General features: G+C 37.0%; 2 protein-coding genes across 2 annotated transcripts; both read right to left on the reverse strand.

Moving 5' to 3' along the window:
- Positions 1-212: 212 nt before the first annotated feature.
- Positions 213-2,308, reverse strand: GCK72_008714 (uncharacterized protein; the record flags this gene model as incomplete). The annotated part of the gene is made up of 3 exons (XM_003107527.2): positions 213-482; positions 1,423-1,572; positions 2,123-2,308. 3 exons carry the CDS (start codon positions 2,306-2,308, stop codon positions 213-215), a joined length of 606 nt encoding a protein of 201 aa, XP_003107575.1.
- A 1,493-nt stretch (positions 2,309-3,801) lies between these two features.
- On the reverse strand, positions 3,802-10,144 carry GCK72_008715 (uncharacterized protein; the record flags this gene model as incomplete). The annotated part of the gene is made up of 8 exons (XM_003107594.2): positions 3,802-4,095; positions 4,580-4,853; positions 5,390-5,500; positions 5,550-5,626; positions 6,178-6,472; positions 6,791-6,919; positions 9,887-9,982; positions 10,029-10,144. 8 exons carry the CDS (start codon positions 10,142-10,144, stop codon positions 3,802-3,804), a joined length of 1,392 nt encoding a protein of 463 aa, XP_003107642.2.
- Between the last annotated feature and the right edge of the window lie 4,287 nt (positions 10,145-14,431).

Consider the following 14,431-nt stretch of genomic DNA (forward strand, 5'->3'; position numbering starts at 1 on the left):
GAGGAAAAAAACAACTAATCGAAATGGAAATTTGATGAGAGGGAAAATTGAATAAAATTGGGTGAAAATCGATTTATTAGGCTCCGCCCACTTTTAGGCCACGCCCCTTTTTCATTCCAACGTTTTGCTATGATTTTCAGCGCCATTTCCACCCAAACTCAATCAATTTTCAGCAAAAATACGAATAAAATCACCGAAAAAAGAGGAAAAAATTAGACATAATTGCAGCACTTGTTCATTTTTCTCGCCGACGTGTAGAACATCTTCGACTGATCCGACAAATTCTCGGACTTTTTGACGAGATCATCGAGCTTCTCTCCTCGATCCAAAACCGATTGAATCGTATTATGCATCACCATTTTCGTCTCTTCGACCTCCTCCTGGACACGTGTCATCGGGTCGGCTTCACGTGGATTCTGCCATCTGTCAAGGAGTTCTTTCAGTCCAGAATAGGAACAGTCCTTTTCGGTCTTGATTCCGGGCTGAAAATATATAAGTATGTCTTCAATAGAATCTCATCTGTGGGAGGAGCTTAAATTGCTCCACCCACTTTTGCAACAGTGCGGCACGGATTTGGTTTATTCTCGCAATTTTTCAGAATTTTTTACAAAATTTGTTTGAAAAACAGCAAAAATATATAAAAATCTGGGACGGCGCGAGAAAAAACTCTGCGTCTTTCGCCGATACTCTCTCGGTGGGGCGCAGTTGTAATAAAAATGCTGTTTTTTATTTTTTTTTGTTTCGAAAACATTTTATTTTCTTACGATTTCTCCGTTGAGATTTTGTGAATGCGCTCTACTGAAACCGAGGCTGAGAATTGAGAGACGCAGAGAAAAGGAACGTTTCTTCAGGGAATTTCGTTAGAGCGCAATTGTAGAAAATGTGCAGCGCTACTCGAAATTTTGATCAGAATTTTAGGACACTCCCACAAAGACTAAAAAAATTTCAATACCCTCACGTATCTGCATCTCTCATATCTAACTATTACTGTTCTCAATAGAGCGCATTTTCTATATTACTGTCTTCGCTGTACAAACGGTTTCGTCTTTCTGTGTGTTCAGGTGTCCGGATTTCCAAAAATATGAAAAAAAAAACATGCAACTTTACGCTTGTCTGGCGCACCTTCGACGCGTTTTTCAAAGAGAAGGCCAGTTTTCATAAACTGTCTGTTTGTCCAGGACTCTGGATATCTAACAATCCAGTTTTTCGATGGCTGGTGCGCCTTCGGCGCGAGAAAAAATCTTTGCGTCTCTCGGCGATACTCTCTCGGTTGCGGTGGGGCTAAGTTGTAATAAAAATGATGTGCTTTGGTCTTCTTTCATTTGAAAATATGCTATTTTCTTATTATTTCTGCATTAACAGCGCTGTGCGACAAATTGCAAAAGTGGGAGGAGTCGGGACACGCCCCTTTTCCCAACTAACCCATTGAACAGCTGGAACTTTCGATGTGAAATCATCGAGAACTCTTCCGAGAAAACTCATTGCGACACGTTGTTGATATTCCGAATCGGCGACACACACAGCTGAGAGTCCGTCGTTTCGAACGTAACAGTGGACGAGATACTCGTTTTCCTGGAAAAAATATGAAAGTAATCGAGTGAATTTGGCATTGAAATGTGTTGATTTCAGCTGGATTTGTCAAAAAACCGCAATTTTGGTGTTTTCAGATGAAAATTAGCCAAAAATGACAGTTTTTCGCTAAAAAAAATAGGGCGTGATTGCGATTTTTAAAATAATTTTTTTTCAAATTTCGAGTTACGATCAAGGTTCGATGTCTGTCTGTTTTTCCGAATGTCTTGATGCTCAGTTTTCTGAAAATGGACATCCGGACAAACGTATAAACAGATAGACTTAAAAACTACTAAAAAGGCGTCAAAGGCACGCCAGACTCGAGAAAATGAGGTTTCCGAGCACAATTTTGTGATTTTTCAGCTGAAATGTTGGAAATCTATCTGTAAATTTGTGTGTCCTGAAGTTAGGTCAGAAGATGAAATATTCGAAAGTTTTTTTTAATGAAAAACGTCTTTTTCAGACAATTTTCCACAAAAAATCACTTTCTAGTGTCAAAAATTGTGATTTTCGCGATTTTCCTCATCAAAAAACTCAGTTTTTCCTCACAAACCTTAACAGAACTTCTCGTTCCGGGACCACTTCTCTCAACGAGCAATTTCGACGTGAATGTCATGAATTCTTGAACAGATCCACGTTGAAAAAAGCTGAACGACGACAGATCGGATTCTGATTTGAAGATACGAACGGCCTCGGTGCCAACGTCTTTGTGCAGAACGTGCACTGAATACAATTTCATTTTGGTTGTTGAACCTGGAAAAATGGATCTAATTTTGGGGAGAAAAAGGAAAATGTGGAGCGAAAAAGACGATAAATTATGAGAAAATGTAGAAAATATACAGAGAAACCAACAAAATGTGATGGAAATAAAGATAAAGTTGTGAGAGAAAACCGATAAAATCAATTTTTGCCAGTTTTCAATAAGAAATTTCTGTTTTCAAAGTCAGAAACCGATTTAAATAGAGAAAAATTGATTAAGAACTAAAAAAAAGATCGAGTTGGAGAAAAATGACGATTTCAAGAAATTTCGCAAGAATAATTCAGTTGAAAACGGAGGACAAACGGGAAAAATTCAATAAAATCGAGAAAATTGGTAAAAATATATAGTTTTTTGCCTGAAAAAACTATATATTTTTACGAAAAAAGATGCAATTCAAACGAATGAGAAATGAGTGATTTGGATGGTATTTAGAGGAAAAATATTTCGATTTCATGAAATTTTGAAAGAAAAAACCTCTAGAAAACAGGAAAGTCTTCAAATACAATTTTTTGTTAAAATTAGAAAATTTTCTGAAAAAATCAAAAGAAAATGACTGAGGAAACGGGAGAGCAAGATGGACATCGAATCTGAAAAAGCAATTTCAAAATATCAAAAATCGGTCGTTAACCCATGAAAGTCACAAAAAAGAATACAAAAAGACAGATATTATCATCCCTAAAGAGTGAAAAACGTTCATTTTTAAAAGCATTTGATGTATTTTTTTGACTATAAAGCGGTAACCCATAAGAAAAGAAAAACAGTAAAAAAGAAACAGTAAATATGAGAATTATATCGGTATGAGGAGAGAGAAAACCCGAGGAATTCGGTTGAAAACGAGGAAAAATAGGGAAAAAATTTAGAGAACTTTCTCGATTTGATTGTTCCAGTGGGTCTGAAAATTGAGAAATTATTTGTAGGAAAAAAGGGGCGGAGCCAAGCTTCCAGAGGGAAAATGCAATTAACTGCGCCATTGTGGGCAGTCGATACGCAGCGTTTCAGCAATCGCGCTCTACCGAAATTGAAGAACGCAAAGAAGAAGGCTTCATTAGAGCGCATTTGTTGAAGTCATGCTAGGACAATTTTCTACTGTCTCATGAGTTTTTAGGGTCATTTCTACTGAAAATTTTGAATTTGGCGCCTAAATATTCGGTCCAACGGAGCGCAATTGCTCATTTTCAAACCACCAAGAGGATTTCCGTAGAGCGCATTTGCTGAAGTCATGGTAAGTCAATTTTCTACTAAATCATCTGATTTTAGGGTCATTTCTACCGAAAATTTAGAATTTGGCGCCTAAATATTCGGTCCAACGGAGCACAATTTCTTATTTTCAAACCATCAAGAGGATTTCCGTAGAGCGCGTTTGCTAAAGTCATGCTAGGTCAAGTTTCTACTGTCTCATGTGTTTTAGGATCATTTCTACCGAAAATTTAGAATTTGGCGCCAAAAAATTCGGTCCAACGGGGCGCAAATGCTCATTTTCGAACCTCAAAAGCATTCTCTCCAAATCGTGTCAACGACTTCCTCGCCCACTTCCGAATATCATCTCTTTTCCGTTTTCCCTCTTCAACTATTTTCAGAATTGTCTCCGCATATTCTTCTCGTGTTATCGACAGATATCCGACACAGTGTCCCTCGAAATCCTTGACAATATCCATTTTCGGACCGCCCGAATCGTTCGAAAGGATTACTGTAGACGCGGCCATCGCTTCGACAACCGAGATTCCAAAGTGCTCGTTGTGCATTGTGTGGATTGAGATTAAGGCTTTCTGAAAATTGAGAACGCGTCAAAGGTGCGCCAGACACAAGGCCTAAAAACTGAATCTGGGTCCAATTTTTGAATTTTGAGCAAATTTTTTTTTTGAATTTTGATCCAAATTTAGAGTTTTGAGCCAATTTTTTTGAATTTTGAGCCAAATTTTGAATTCTGAGCCAATTTTTTAAAAATAAAAGTCGATCAGAAAATGACCTCGAGAAATTCGTATATTTTTGGCGGACAATTTGAAGTTTTATAAACAATTAGCCGAAATCATTGAATCTGGGCTTAAAATTGAATATTTAAACAGAAATTGTATATATTTATAGTTAGAATCTCGAAAAATCACTTTTCAGCACAGCAAACTCGACAAAAACTTAAAATTTTCAAATTTCCGGTGAAAATTCTCAAATCAGCCTGACCCGGTCCATAGCTTTTCAGCGCTATTTTTTCGTGTTTTAATTCAAAAAATCACAAATTTTTCTCATAAAACTCACCGACAACTCGGCGACCAAATCCTCATAGGGAACATTCAATTGCCATACTAATTGCTCATCAATTCCCATTTCCTTCGCTTCTTTTTTCAATGATTTCACTCTCTCCTGATCTTCTTCATTTCTACATCCACCAGCAATACATAATTCCACTTTGTATCCTTTCTTTTTCAATGGTTCCTTCACATCTGCCAACACTTCCAACTGTAGTTTATGATTCTTTTCCGGACGAATTTGACCGACGGATAGGAGGCGGACCGTTTTTGTCTCTTCTAGTCTGGAAATTAAATGGAGAATTTCTATGAAAAATGTGAAATATTTATCAAGAAAAGTAAAGAAACTTGTCTGAAAGGCATAGGAAAACACATTTTTGATTGAAAATATGCTCGAAATGCTTATATTAGCATGAAACGCTTCTTACAACCGTGCTCTACCGAAATCAAAGAAAATTGTGTGTGAAATTGAGAGACACAGAGATAAAGAGACATTTCTCAAAGGCATTTCAGTGGAGCGCAGTTGTAAGAACAGTGCCGAGCAGAGTTGCGCGGAAGTGGTTTTTTCTAAAACGGAAGTCGGAAGTCGGAAGTAAAATTTTAAAAACGGAAGTCGGAAGTGAAAAACAGCCCGGAAGTCGGAAGTCGGAAGTCGGAATTCCGCGCAACTCTGGTGCCGAGCTAATAAAAGTGCAATATTTCTTACTTTTTAAAATAATTTTCAATGAAATTTCATGACAATTATTCTATTTTCCACAAAATTCGATAAATTTTTGACCAAAAAATTACAGAAAAAAAAACTCATGAAAAGGGAACTCACAAAGTCTCGGCGACCGATTCGATATTCAAGAATGCTTCAACATCACACGGCGGATAGACGATGCTTACATCGCGTCGAGACCAAATTGAAGTGATATGTCGTTGTGTCCAACTGTCATTTTCAGGAATTTATATTTATATATTTATAGAATTTCAATTACCTTCCATTGACCATCACAACGTGCGCCGCCTTTCCAGCTAACCAATAGAGAAGTGCAAAGAGACGGTAGTAGGCGAGCTGAAAATTGGAAAATTCTGAATGATATTTTCAGTAAAATCTCATTTGTGGGCGGGGCCTAATTGACTCCTCCCACTTCGGCAATAATGTGGCATGATTTTGTCGCGACCACTTTTCAGATTACTTCGAGCTTAATTTTACAGGAAAAGAATCATTTTTCCTCTTTAAAAAATTAAAAAAATTTGTAATGAATTCTGCGAAAAAAAAGTCTAGATTCAACACGTATTGCTGGAAAAATCAGAAAATAAGAAATTTCGGAAAAAAAGACAAACATTTCAGAAAAATCGGTCAAAAACGATCAAAATTTAGCTGAAATCTGTCTGTCTGTCTGTCCAGATGTCCGCTTATATGTCTGTCTGTCCGGATGTTCAGAATTTCAAAAAATCTATCAAAAATGACCAAAATCTCTTGAAAATCGTGTGTCTGGCGCGTCTTTGGCGCTTTTTTCAAGTTAAATGAGTCTGTCTGTCTTTTTGAATGTCCTTTTTAATAAAATTTTTCATAACTATTTTCTTCTTTTTTTTTTTTAAACCGGGATTAACAACACCCACCTTAGCCCACGACAAAAAGTTACTCTGCGCAATAGTGCTTGAATTATTAAAAGTCTCTTGTCTCGACTCGACAACATCCAACATATCACATGAAATCGTCGGATAGTGAACATAGGCGACAACTTTACTTCCAGCCATACGGAATGCAGGGAGTGATAGTGGATAACCCATCGAATCGATGAATACTTCTGGAACCAGGTGACACCATGCTTCAAGTGCCAAAGCGAGTCCAGCGAGTGCTTGGAAGAGCATTGTGAAATGTTTGTAGTGATGAGCTTCGACCAGTGAACGCCAGCTGGAAAATTAGGGGATTTATGGTAGTACTTGATCTAAGAACTGTTACAATATGGAACTCCAGTGCAGTGCAGCGCGTTTGCTTTCATTCACTATTGAATTTTTACTCTATTTTCCAGATTTCACCCAGAAGAAGGATGATTTATGAAAGATTTTTTTGGGTGAAATCTGGAAAAAGCGCAAAAATTCAATAGTGAATGAAAGCAAACGCGCTCCACTGCACTGGAGGCACATATCGTAACAGTTCTAAAAGCAAGTACCGACGGATTTATAGCCATTTCAAGAAGGCCACGCCCCTTTTCGTTTTGAACAAACTCACTTCAGATAAATAAATTCGATATTCGTCGGGTCCAACTCGATACCAAATCTCTGTCGAGCCTTCAGAAGAATCTGTTCCTTCGTGGCGTCGGTATCTCCAGAATAGACATAATATTTGTGAGTCGGGTATCTGAAATAAGAGTGGGCATGTTGTTTGCCGTCAGTTTTTGTTCTGTTTTGGGAAATAATAATAGTGATATTGAGAAAATGAGTTCTCAAGGGATTATATAGTGGCCGGTACTAGAAAACAGTACTAATAAGAACAAAGACAGAACTAGCAATATATTCAGAGAATTGGAAACTGATTTTGTTCAAAAACTATCACGGAACATTGAAAAATTCCAACAAAAAAAACCTTCTTTCTGAAAAATCGCTCAAAATCCCAAAAAAAGAAGATTTTTCTCGGTTTCAAATAGGATTTTCACTGTTTAGAACAGGATTTGAGAAGAAAGATCGTCTTTTTGTTAATATTTACACTTTTTGAGAAAAATATAATTATCTGCAAGTTATGTCTGAAAGCTATTTAAAAAATGCCAAAACTCGTTCTTCTTGCTGTGCTTTTAATATTAAATTCCATTCAAAACGAACATATTTTTTTCAGGAAATTTCGAATGAAAAATGAACCTTCGCACGGTCTCCTACGCGTAAAAAATTCTAAATAATTTTCCACATCATCTGACCTTTCACGCTGAGTTTTGTCCTTGGCTATCTTTGAGAAAGAAAGTAGGGCAATTGTTTGAAACGCTCTAGCTTCACGGAAAAGTATCAACTTGACTGGAAGTTTTCAAAACGAATAGAGGAAAAAAAACCCTACATTTTGATATGCAATAGTAATATGAACTTAGCCTTTGGAAACCAGTGAACGAGAAACAGAAAAACTGAGAAACTTGACCGAATTTGAGAGATGTAATCGACTATTTGTTATTCATGCGCTATAATTTTGTTGAACATGTTTTTAGTGATCGCTTAGTTCTGAAAAACCGTCCGGAAATCTTTTTATGTTCCTATACACTCCGTTCTCAACCAATATTCAGTCAGCTGAGATACTGTGTACCTAATTACTATATTTGATTAAAAACTGTTTCCATGGGGTTGTAGAGATTCTTGATTTGATCATTATTCAAGTGGAATGAATCTTCCTAGAGCAAAACCAAAAAAGCAGATCCCAATTTTCGATGACAGTTCAAAATGGCAAATTTTCTGCACATTTTCCGTTTTTTCTCAAGAATTAGGTCAAAGTTCAAAAATGTGGCGCCTTGCAAAGATTCTAAATTTTATTCTGATTCGAATGAGCCATAAATCGAGAAATTTCGTTGGAAAATAAAAAAGTTGATCTAGTTTTAAGATGTTCCATCGACTGAGTAGTAATTCTTATATATGCATCTACTTTTTTATTTTTCAACGAAAATTCTTGATTTATGGCTCATTCGAATCAGAATAAAACTTAGAAACTTCGCATGGGGCCAGTTTTTTGATTTTTCATTTTGTTTTCAAGATATTTGCCAAAAGGTGCGAAAAAATCGTATTTTTGTACTGAAATTGAATTTTTGAATCAACTTTTTCAGTTTTTGCCTAAAATCAAAATTTCAAGGTGCAAACTGATTAATTTCAGATTCTCTAAAAACTCATGGCAGGCGATTTTTGAAATACATCGTAATTAGGTCATTGACAGTGTAAAATCATCATATTATCTACATAATTCCTGATTTTTTCCTCCTTCTGATGATCTTCTGAACGATTTCGGTTCAGAGAATTGTTACGGTAGGCTTCATTAACAGCCTTCCATCCAATCCTGAACGAAAAGTAGACTACATCTCCGAAAACGGGTCATAACAATCCATTCGATTACACAAGATATATTGAGCTCCATAGACAGCAAAAATATATGTTTAATATATGAAAATGCTGGAAATGTCTTCCTCCATCTATTTTTTATAAAAATCAATCAAAATCCTGCTTCTTCCAGGTCACCAGATCGTTTAAAATTACGTTATAAAAGAGAAAACGAGAGATAAAAATCACTGTGAGAGACGCAGACGACGTGCAAATTAATAAAAATTTTCACGTGTAGGAGACCGTGCCTTCGCGAAATTTCGGAGTCTTTGAACAAGAGTTGAGCGGAATTCGGTTTTTGGAGTGGCGGAAAGCGGAATGAAAAAAGTGCCAAAAAGCGGAAGGCGGAATAACAAGTAATTTAAAAAAAAAATATTTTATTCTTATTTTGTTGTAAAAAGCCCTTAAAATGGTTAAATTTGTCCTAAATGTTGCTTTTTTCGTTAAAAACTGATAGTTTTGCTGCAAAAAATCTCAAAAATTCAGTAAATTGGAGTAGGCGAACAAAGTTTTCAAGATGATATCCTCTAGGCGGAAGGCGGAATTCCGCTCAACTCTGGTTTGAACAATAGAAGAGCAAGCCCTACTTATAAAGGTTTTACAGTTAAATTTTTTTTTAAATTTTAAAGTTCGGTTTATATTAGTCGAGCTTTTTTATAACAACTACGCCCCACCGCAATTTATTCTCCTTATATTTCGAAAGTTTTTTGTATGAAAAAATGTGTTATGAAAACTGCGAATACAGTTCAAAAACTGTAAAAATCTGAGTCGCCGCGAGAAAAAACTCTGCGTCTCTCGCCGATACCTCAGACAACTCGGTATTAATCTAATTCAAGTAAATTTAGAGACTAACGCGACCCAGTTAGATTGACCCACAGTCTAATTAGACTAACATTTTGTCTAATTAGACTACAATTTTGTCTAATCCAAATAACATACAATCTAATTAGACTTGCCTGTCTAATTAGACTTTAAAACTGTCAATTTAGACTTTAAAACTGTCTATTTAGACTTTAAAACTGTCTATTTAGACTTTAAAACTGTCTATTTAGACTTTAAAAACGAGCTAATCTAACTAGATTGTATTTAGATTGCTATTATGTCTAATTAGACTTCGGTTGTCTAATTAGACTAACATCGAGTTGCCTGAGACTCTCGCGTTTGCGATGGGGCGTAATTGTGCTCGACCAAATAATTGTACCAAACTTTAAAAATATGTTTTTGAAAAGTGCACATTTTTGATAAAAACCCCCCAATTCCTTACTTTTTCTGCATCGTCCGTATCGCCGCCCACAACACTCGTTCACCACCTCCGCCTGCATTACAGTACGGATGGAAGAATCCGATTGTCTTTGATTTTCTAAAATTCATTTTATTATAAATTGAAATTTCACAATGTTTCAAACCTCCGTGTATCTGATATCAATTTGAATGGGATGACGAGAAGAGCGACGGTAAGAGGGATCAGATAGAGAATCGTTGTGATGAGATTACATAGTACAGATGGCTCCGTCTCCGACATTTCATTTGTGGGAGGACGCTGCAAGGAGTAATTTTACTAATTGGGAATCGATGGGAATGTGAAACCGATAGAAATATATCTGGAGGAGGTAGAAACAACAATGTACTCTAGGCTGAAGGCGGAATAAAAAAATTTCGGCGAAAGGTAGAAGGAAAAAAGCATACTTGCAAACTGGGCCGGCTCGTAACTCGCGTCAAACTGAGTATTATGAGCTGAAAAATATACCAAAATGTAGATCTCGGCAAGCTCTATATCTCTGATCTACTACGGGTCGGATTGTTACTCGTTAATGTGCCGCGGGCCGGGAAAAAGTGCCAAAACACGCAAAAATGGCCAAAAAGGCATTCTAGCCCGGCCCGCGGCCCATTAACGAATAGCCATCCGGCCCGTAGTACGTCACGGACATAGAACTCGTCGAGGTCTACATTTTGGTATATTTTTCAGCCCATAACATTGAGTTTAACGCAAGTTACGCACCGGCCCGTGTCGGCCCGGTTTGCAAGTATGGAGAAAAAAGTGGCGGAGAGCGGTAGGCGGAATTCGACCTCGGTCAGCTCAATCTTGTATTAAAATTCCAAAAATAACAATATTTCAGCATATTAAGAACTAAAAATACAAGGAAACCCATTTAGAGGGGAATTTCGGGAATATGCTTCAGAATGTTTAGAACTAATATGAGCATTTTGTGATATTCGGAAAATTGTGAAAAGTTTCAAAGTGACTAGGTCAGTGGTCGAAAGCTGAAAACTTTTCCATCGACAGCCCCACGTTAACTTTCTTCTCATTTTTTACAAAAAACTTTACTGTGAGAAAAAAAAAGTTTAGCCAAGGATTTTCAAGTTGTGGGCGGAGCTTAAATTGCAAGCGGCGCGGTTCTTAATTAGTAAAAAAAACAACTGGAATTAGAGCCGCGTTCTACCGAAACCGATGAAAATAGTGTGCGAGATTGAGAGACTCAGAGAAAAAGAGACAATTCTCACGGGGATTTCGGCGGAGCGCAGTTGTAAGAACTGTGTCGAGGTTAATAAAGTTAGAAACCCATTGAAGACGAAAACGTCGGATTGATGCACGGTTTCTATGAAAATCATGCCGCAAAACTGCAAAAAAAAAACCAAATAACGCCCGAACTCCTTAATATCAAATTTCCAAGTCTCATATTTTTTCCAAACGCTCAGAGACCATATCAAAATCATTTTTAATGTTAATAAAAATGAAATGAGAATAAATTGTGTGTGTATGGGAATGGAGTAAGAGAGAGAGAGCCAATGTGCGTCATTCATCCAATCCGGGTTGGTTTAGAGAGATGGAGAAAAAAATAAATAGAGCCGGGGGTGGGGGAGAAGAGGACAACTGGAAAAAGGCGAAAATGTTCGTGAATGTTTGTTGGAAGGGCGGGAAATAGAAAATAGAAGAAGAAAAGAAGACGTTGTATGCGTCTGTGTGTGTGTGTGCTAGTTGGGGGAGAATAAGGAGAGAAGAAGCAGAAGGGAAAAGAGAGAGAGAGAGATAGAGAGAGAGATAGAGAGTGGGAGAGAGGGACAGTTAATTAGACAAATCAATTGAGAATTTCATCTGTTTTTTGTTGTTTTTAGGGGAAAGGAGATGGAGAAACGGGGCAGGAGGAGGAGGAGCTGGAGTATATAGCTATATATATAGTAATGGGAATATTTATAAATACTGACTATAAGTAATGAGCCGGAAGTACGAGAGACTTTGTTAAAAACGATCAAAACCGAGATTGGGTTTTTCAACAGAAGTATTTTTTATTTTAATTCCAGATTCCGATATGTCAGACAATTCTAAAAAACGTTCATCATTGAAGCATATGCTAAAAATCGCTCCAAACACCATAAATTCCCGTTCTCCTGACTCAAAAGAAGCCTAGGTGGAAGAGTTTTTTCACGCAGCCGTGTAGTCCTCTCGGAAAAGTATCTGTTCAATTCCTTATTTTCTCACATTTTCTCACAAACTTCATAGTTTTTTTTGTGATATAATTGTGAAAAACCACGAACGTTTGTTGGAAAAAAGGAGGAAACGAGGAACAGAGCAAAAATTTTGTCCGAGAGGACTACACGAAAAACTCTTCCACCTAGGCTCATTTTGAGTCAGGATAACGGGAATTGTAGCGTTTATAGCGACGAGGAAAGAGTTTTCTCGAGACCGTCGGTTTAGAAATCCAAACTGAAAAGTTCGGTCAGTACTGTTCGGCCATCATTTTGAAATTTTGAGCAGTTTTCAAGTTGAAAATTTACAGTTTCTGAATTTTGAAGGGATTTTGAACAAATTGTATATAAATCTCTATTTATACATTTTTAAACAAAATTCAATAAATACCATACTTGTCAAGGGCCGGGCTTTTTTTTCAAAACTTCCGGCCCGGCCCGTCAGGCCCGTCTTTTTAGAGGGAATTTTTTTCCAAATTTTTTTCAAATTTTTTCCCAACTTTGATTAAAGGTGTACTAAGATGAACTCTGATCATGAATAAAGTATGAAAAAACGAGTAAATTAGAAAACTTTTCCGCATGAAAAATTGAAAAATGAAAAAAATTTTGAAAATTTTTCTCAAAAATCCCATATCCCTGACAAGACGGGCCGGGCCCGGGCCGAAGCTTTTCCGGCCCGGCCCGTCATTTGACAAGTATGATAAATACTTCAAAATTGAGGGAAGGAAACCAACAACGACTAGCTTCTCTCCCCTGATAAAATCAGCTCTTCCTCCATTTTTTTTTGTTTTCAAAAACAGACCTGCCGTCCGTCTCCACTAATTGGCAGGTATTCCGCTACTCTCCCAGAGGACTTATTATACGAATACCGAAATCATGATATTCTGTGATTATACACACTCTATTTTCATAGAAAAGATTTCGAAGGAGTGGGAAAAAAAAATCAATTTCTCTAATCATTTCGTAATTAGTTTCGTCAACTCGTACTCAACTCAAAATGACATATTTATCCCTTTCTCTGCGTAGGAAAATATAAAATTCTTCATTTGCAAAAAAAAAACGAGAAGGAGTGTCAGGAGAGAGGATGATACATGCTTGATTAGATGACGTTTGATCTAATTTTATCTCTATAGCTTTTAGGATGGAAAAGAGTAGACAAATATCTGTTTTTTTTTCAATTAATGAAAATTGTTTGTGTTCGTTTTATAGCAAAACGTAGTGGGGGCGGAGTCTGGAAACTAAAACTCAAAAAAATACGATTTTTACCTCGAAAAATGCATCAGTACTGGCCGAACTTTCTAGTTTGGGATTCTAGGCCAGCGGTAGAAGTTTCCTGTGGCCTAGAAACCCAAAACAGAAAAACTCGGCCAGGGAAAAAAAACTAGTCCCCGAGCTCAAAAAACGTCCGAAAATTCCCAAAAGTCGCGGAAAGCACTCAAAATCACCGGTGGCCAATTTTTCTGACTCGTGGCCTAGAAAACCAAATTTTGCAAAAACTAGTCCCCGAGCTCAAAAAACCGTCCGTAAAATGCTCAAAAGTCGCGAAAATCGCTCAAAATCACCGGTGGCCGAGTTTTCCACCTGGTGGCCTAGAAAACCAAAATTTGAAAAAAAAAACTCGGCCACACTCCAAATTTGAAGTTTTTGAGCACTTTTTCCGATTTTTGTCAAGAAAAACTTCAAATTTCTCAAAATTTCACCTAAAATCGTTAAAATAAGCGACGACCGTTCCCAAAACGTCGGTGGGCGAGGTTTTTTGTCACATGGCCTAGAAAACTCACTGCACGTCAGTCGTATTTTTTGAGTTTTGAATCTCTAATTGCGAATCTTAGACTAGAAAACTAGGAAAACATCGGTTATTTTGTGCAAAAAAGGTTATTCGCGGGGGGTGAGAAAAGTCGAATGCGTGACGAGAAACGGAAGTGACCACAGATTAGTGGAAATAGTAAACAAAGGAGGAGGGAGGATGACGGAGGCGTTTTGAATACGAAGATGACTAGAAATTTCATCTGAAATTATTGTAGGAAGGGAAATAATTAGTCATATTCTCACATAGTGAGTGACGTTAGTCGTTTAGCTAGGTTATTTTCGAAAAAAATTCATATTCGTCATTTTTCCTGTAGACAATAATGAAATTAGTGAAATAATAAGGTCAGGCATCAAGAATCGAAGAACACGAGCACATTTCGAAGCTGGGGGACTCTGAATCATCGGAACTAATTTCAGAATAAAAGTTGGGAAGGGAAAAATAGAGCGAAATGTAGCTCTCGGAAATTTCTATAGATCTAACTAACCTAGGTCAGATTTATATAGGTGATTTTAAGTCTGGAATTTCAGAAATTTT

This window comes from Caenorhabditis remanei, chromosome III (genome assembly GCF_010183535.1).
Source record: "Caenorhabditis remanei strain PX506 chromosome III, whole genome shotgun sequence".
In the NCBI taxonomy this organism is placed as follows: Eukaryota; Metazoa; Nematoda; class Chromadorea; order Rhabditida; family Rhabditidae; genus Caenorhabditis; species Caenorhabditis remanei.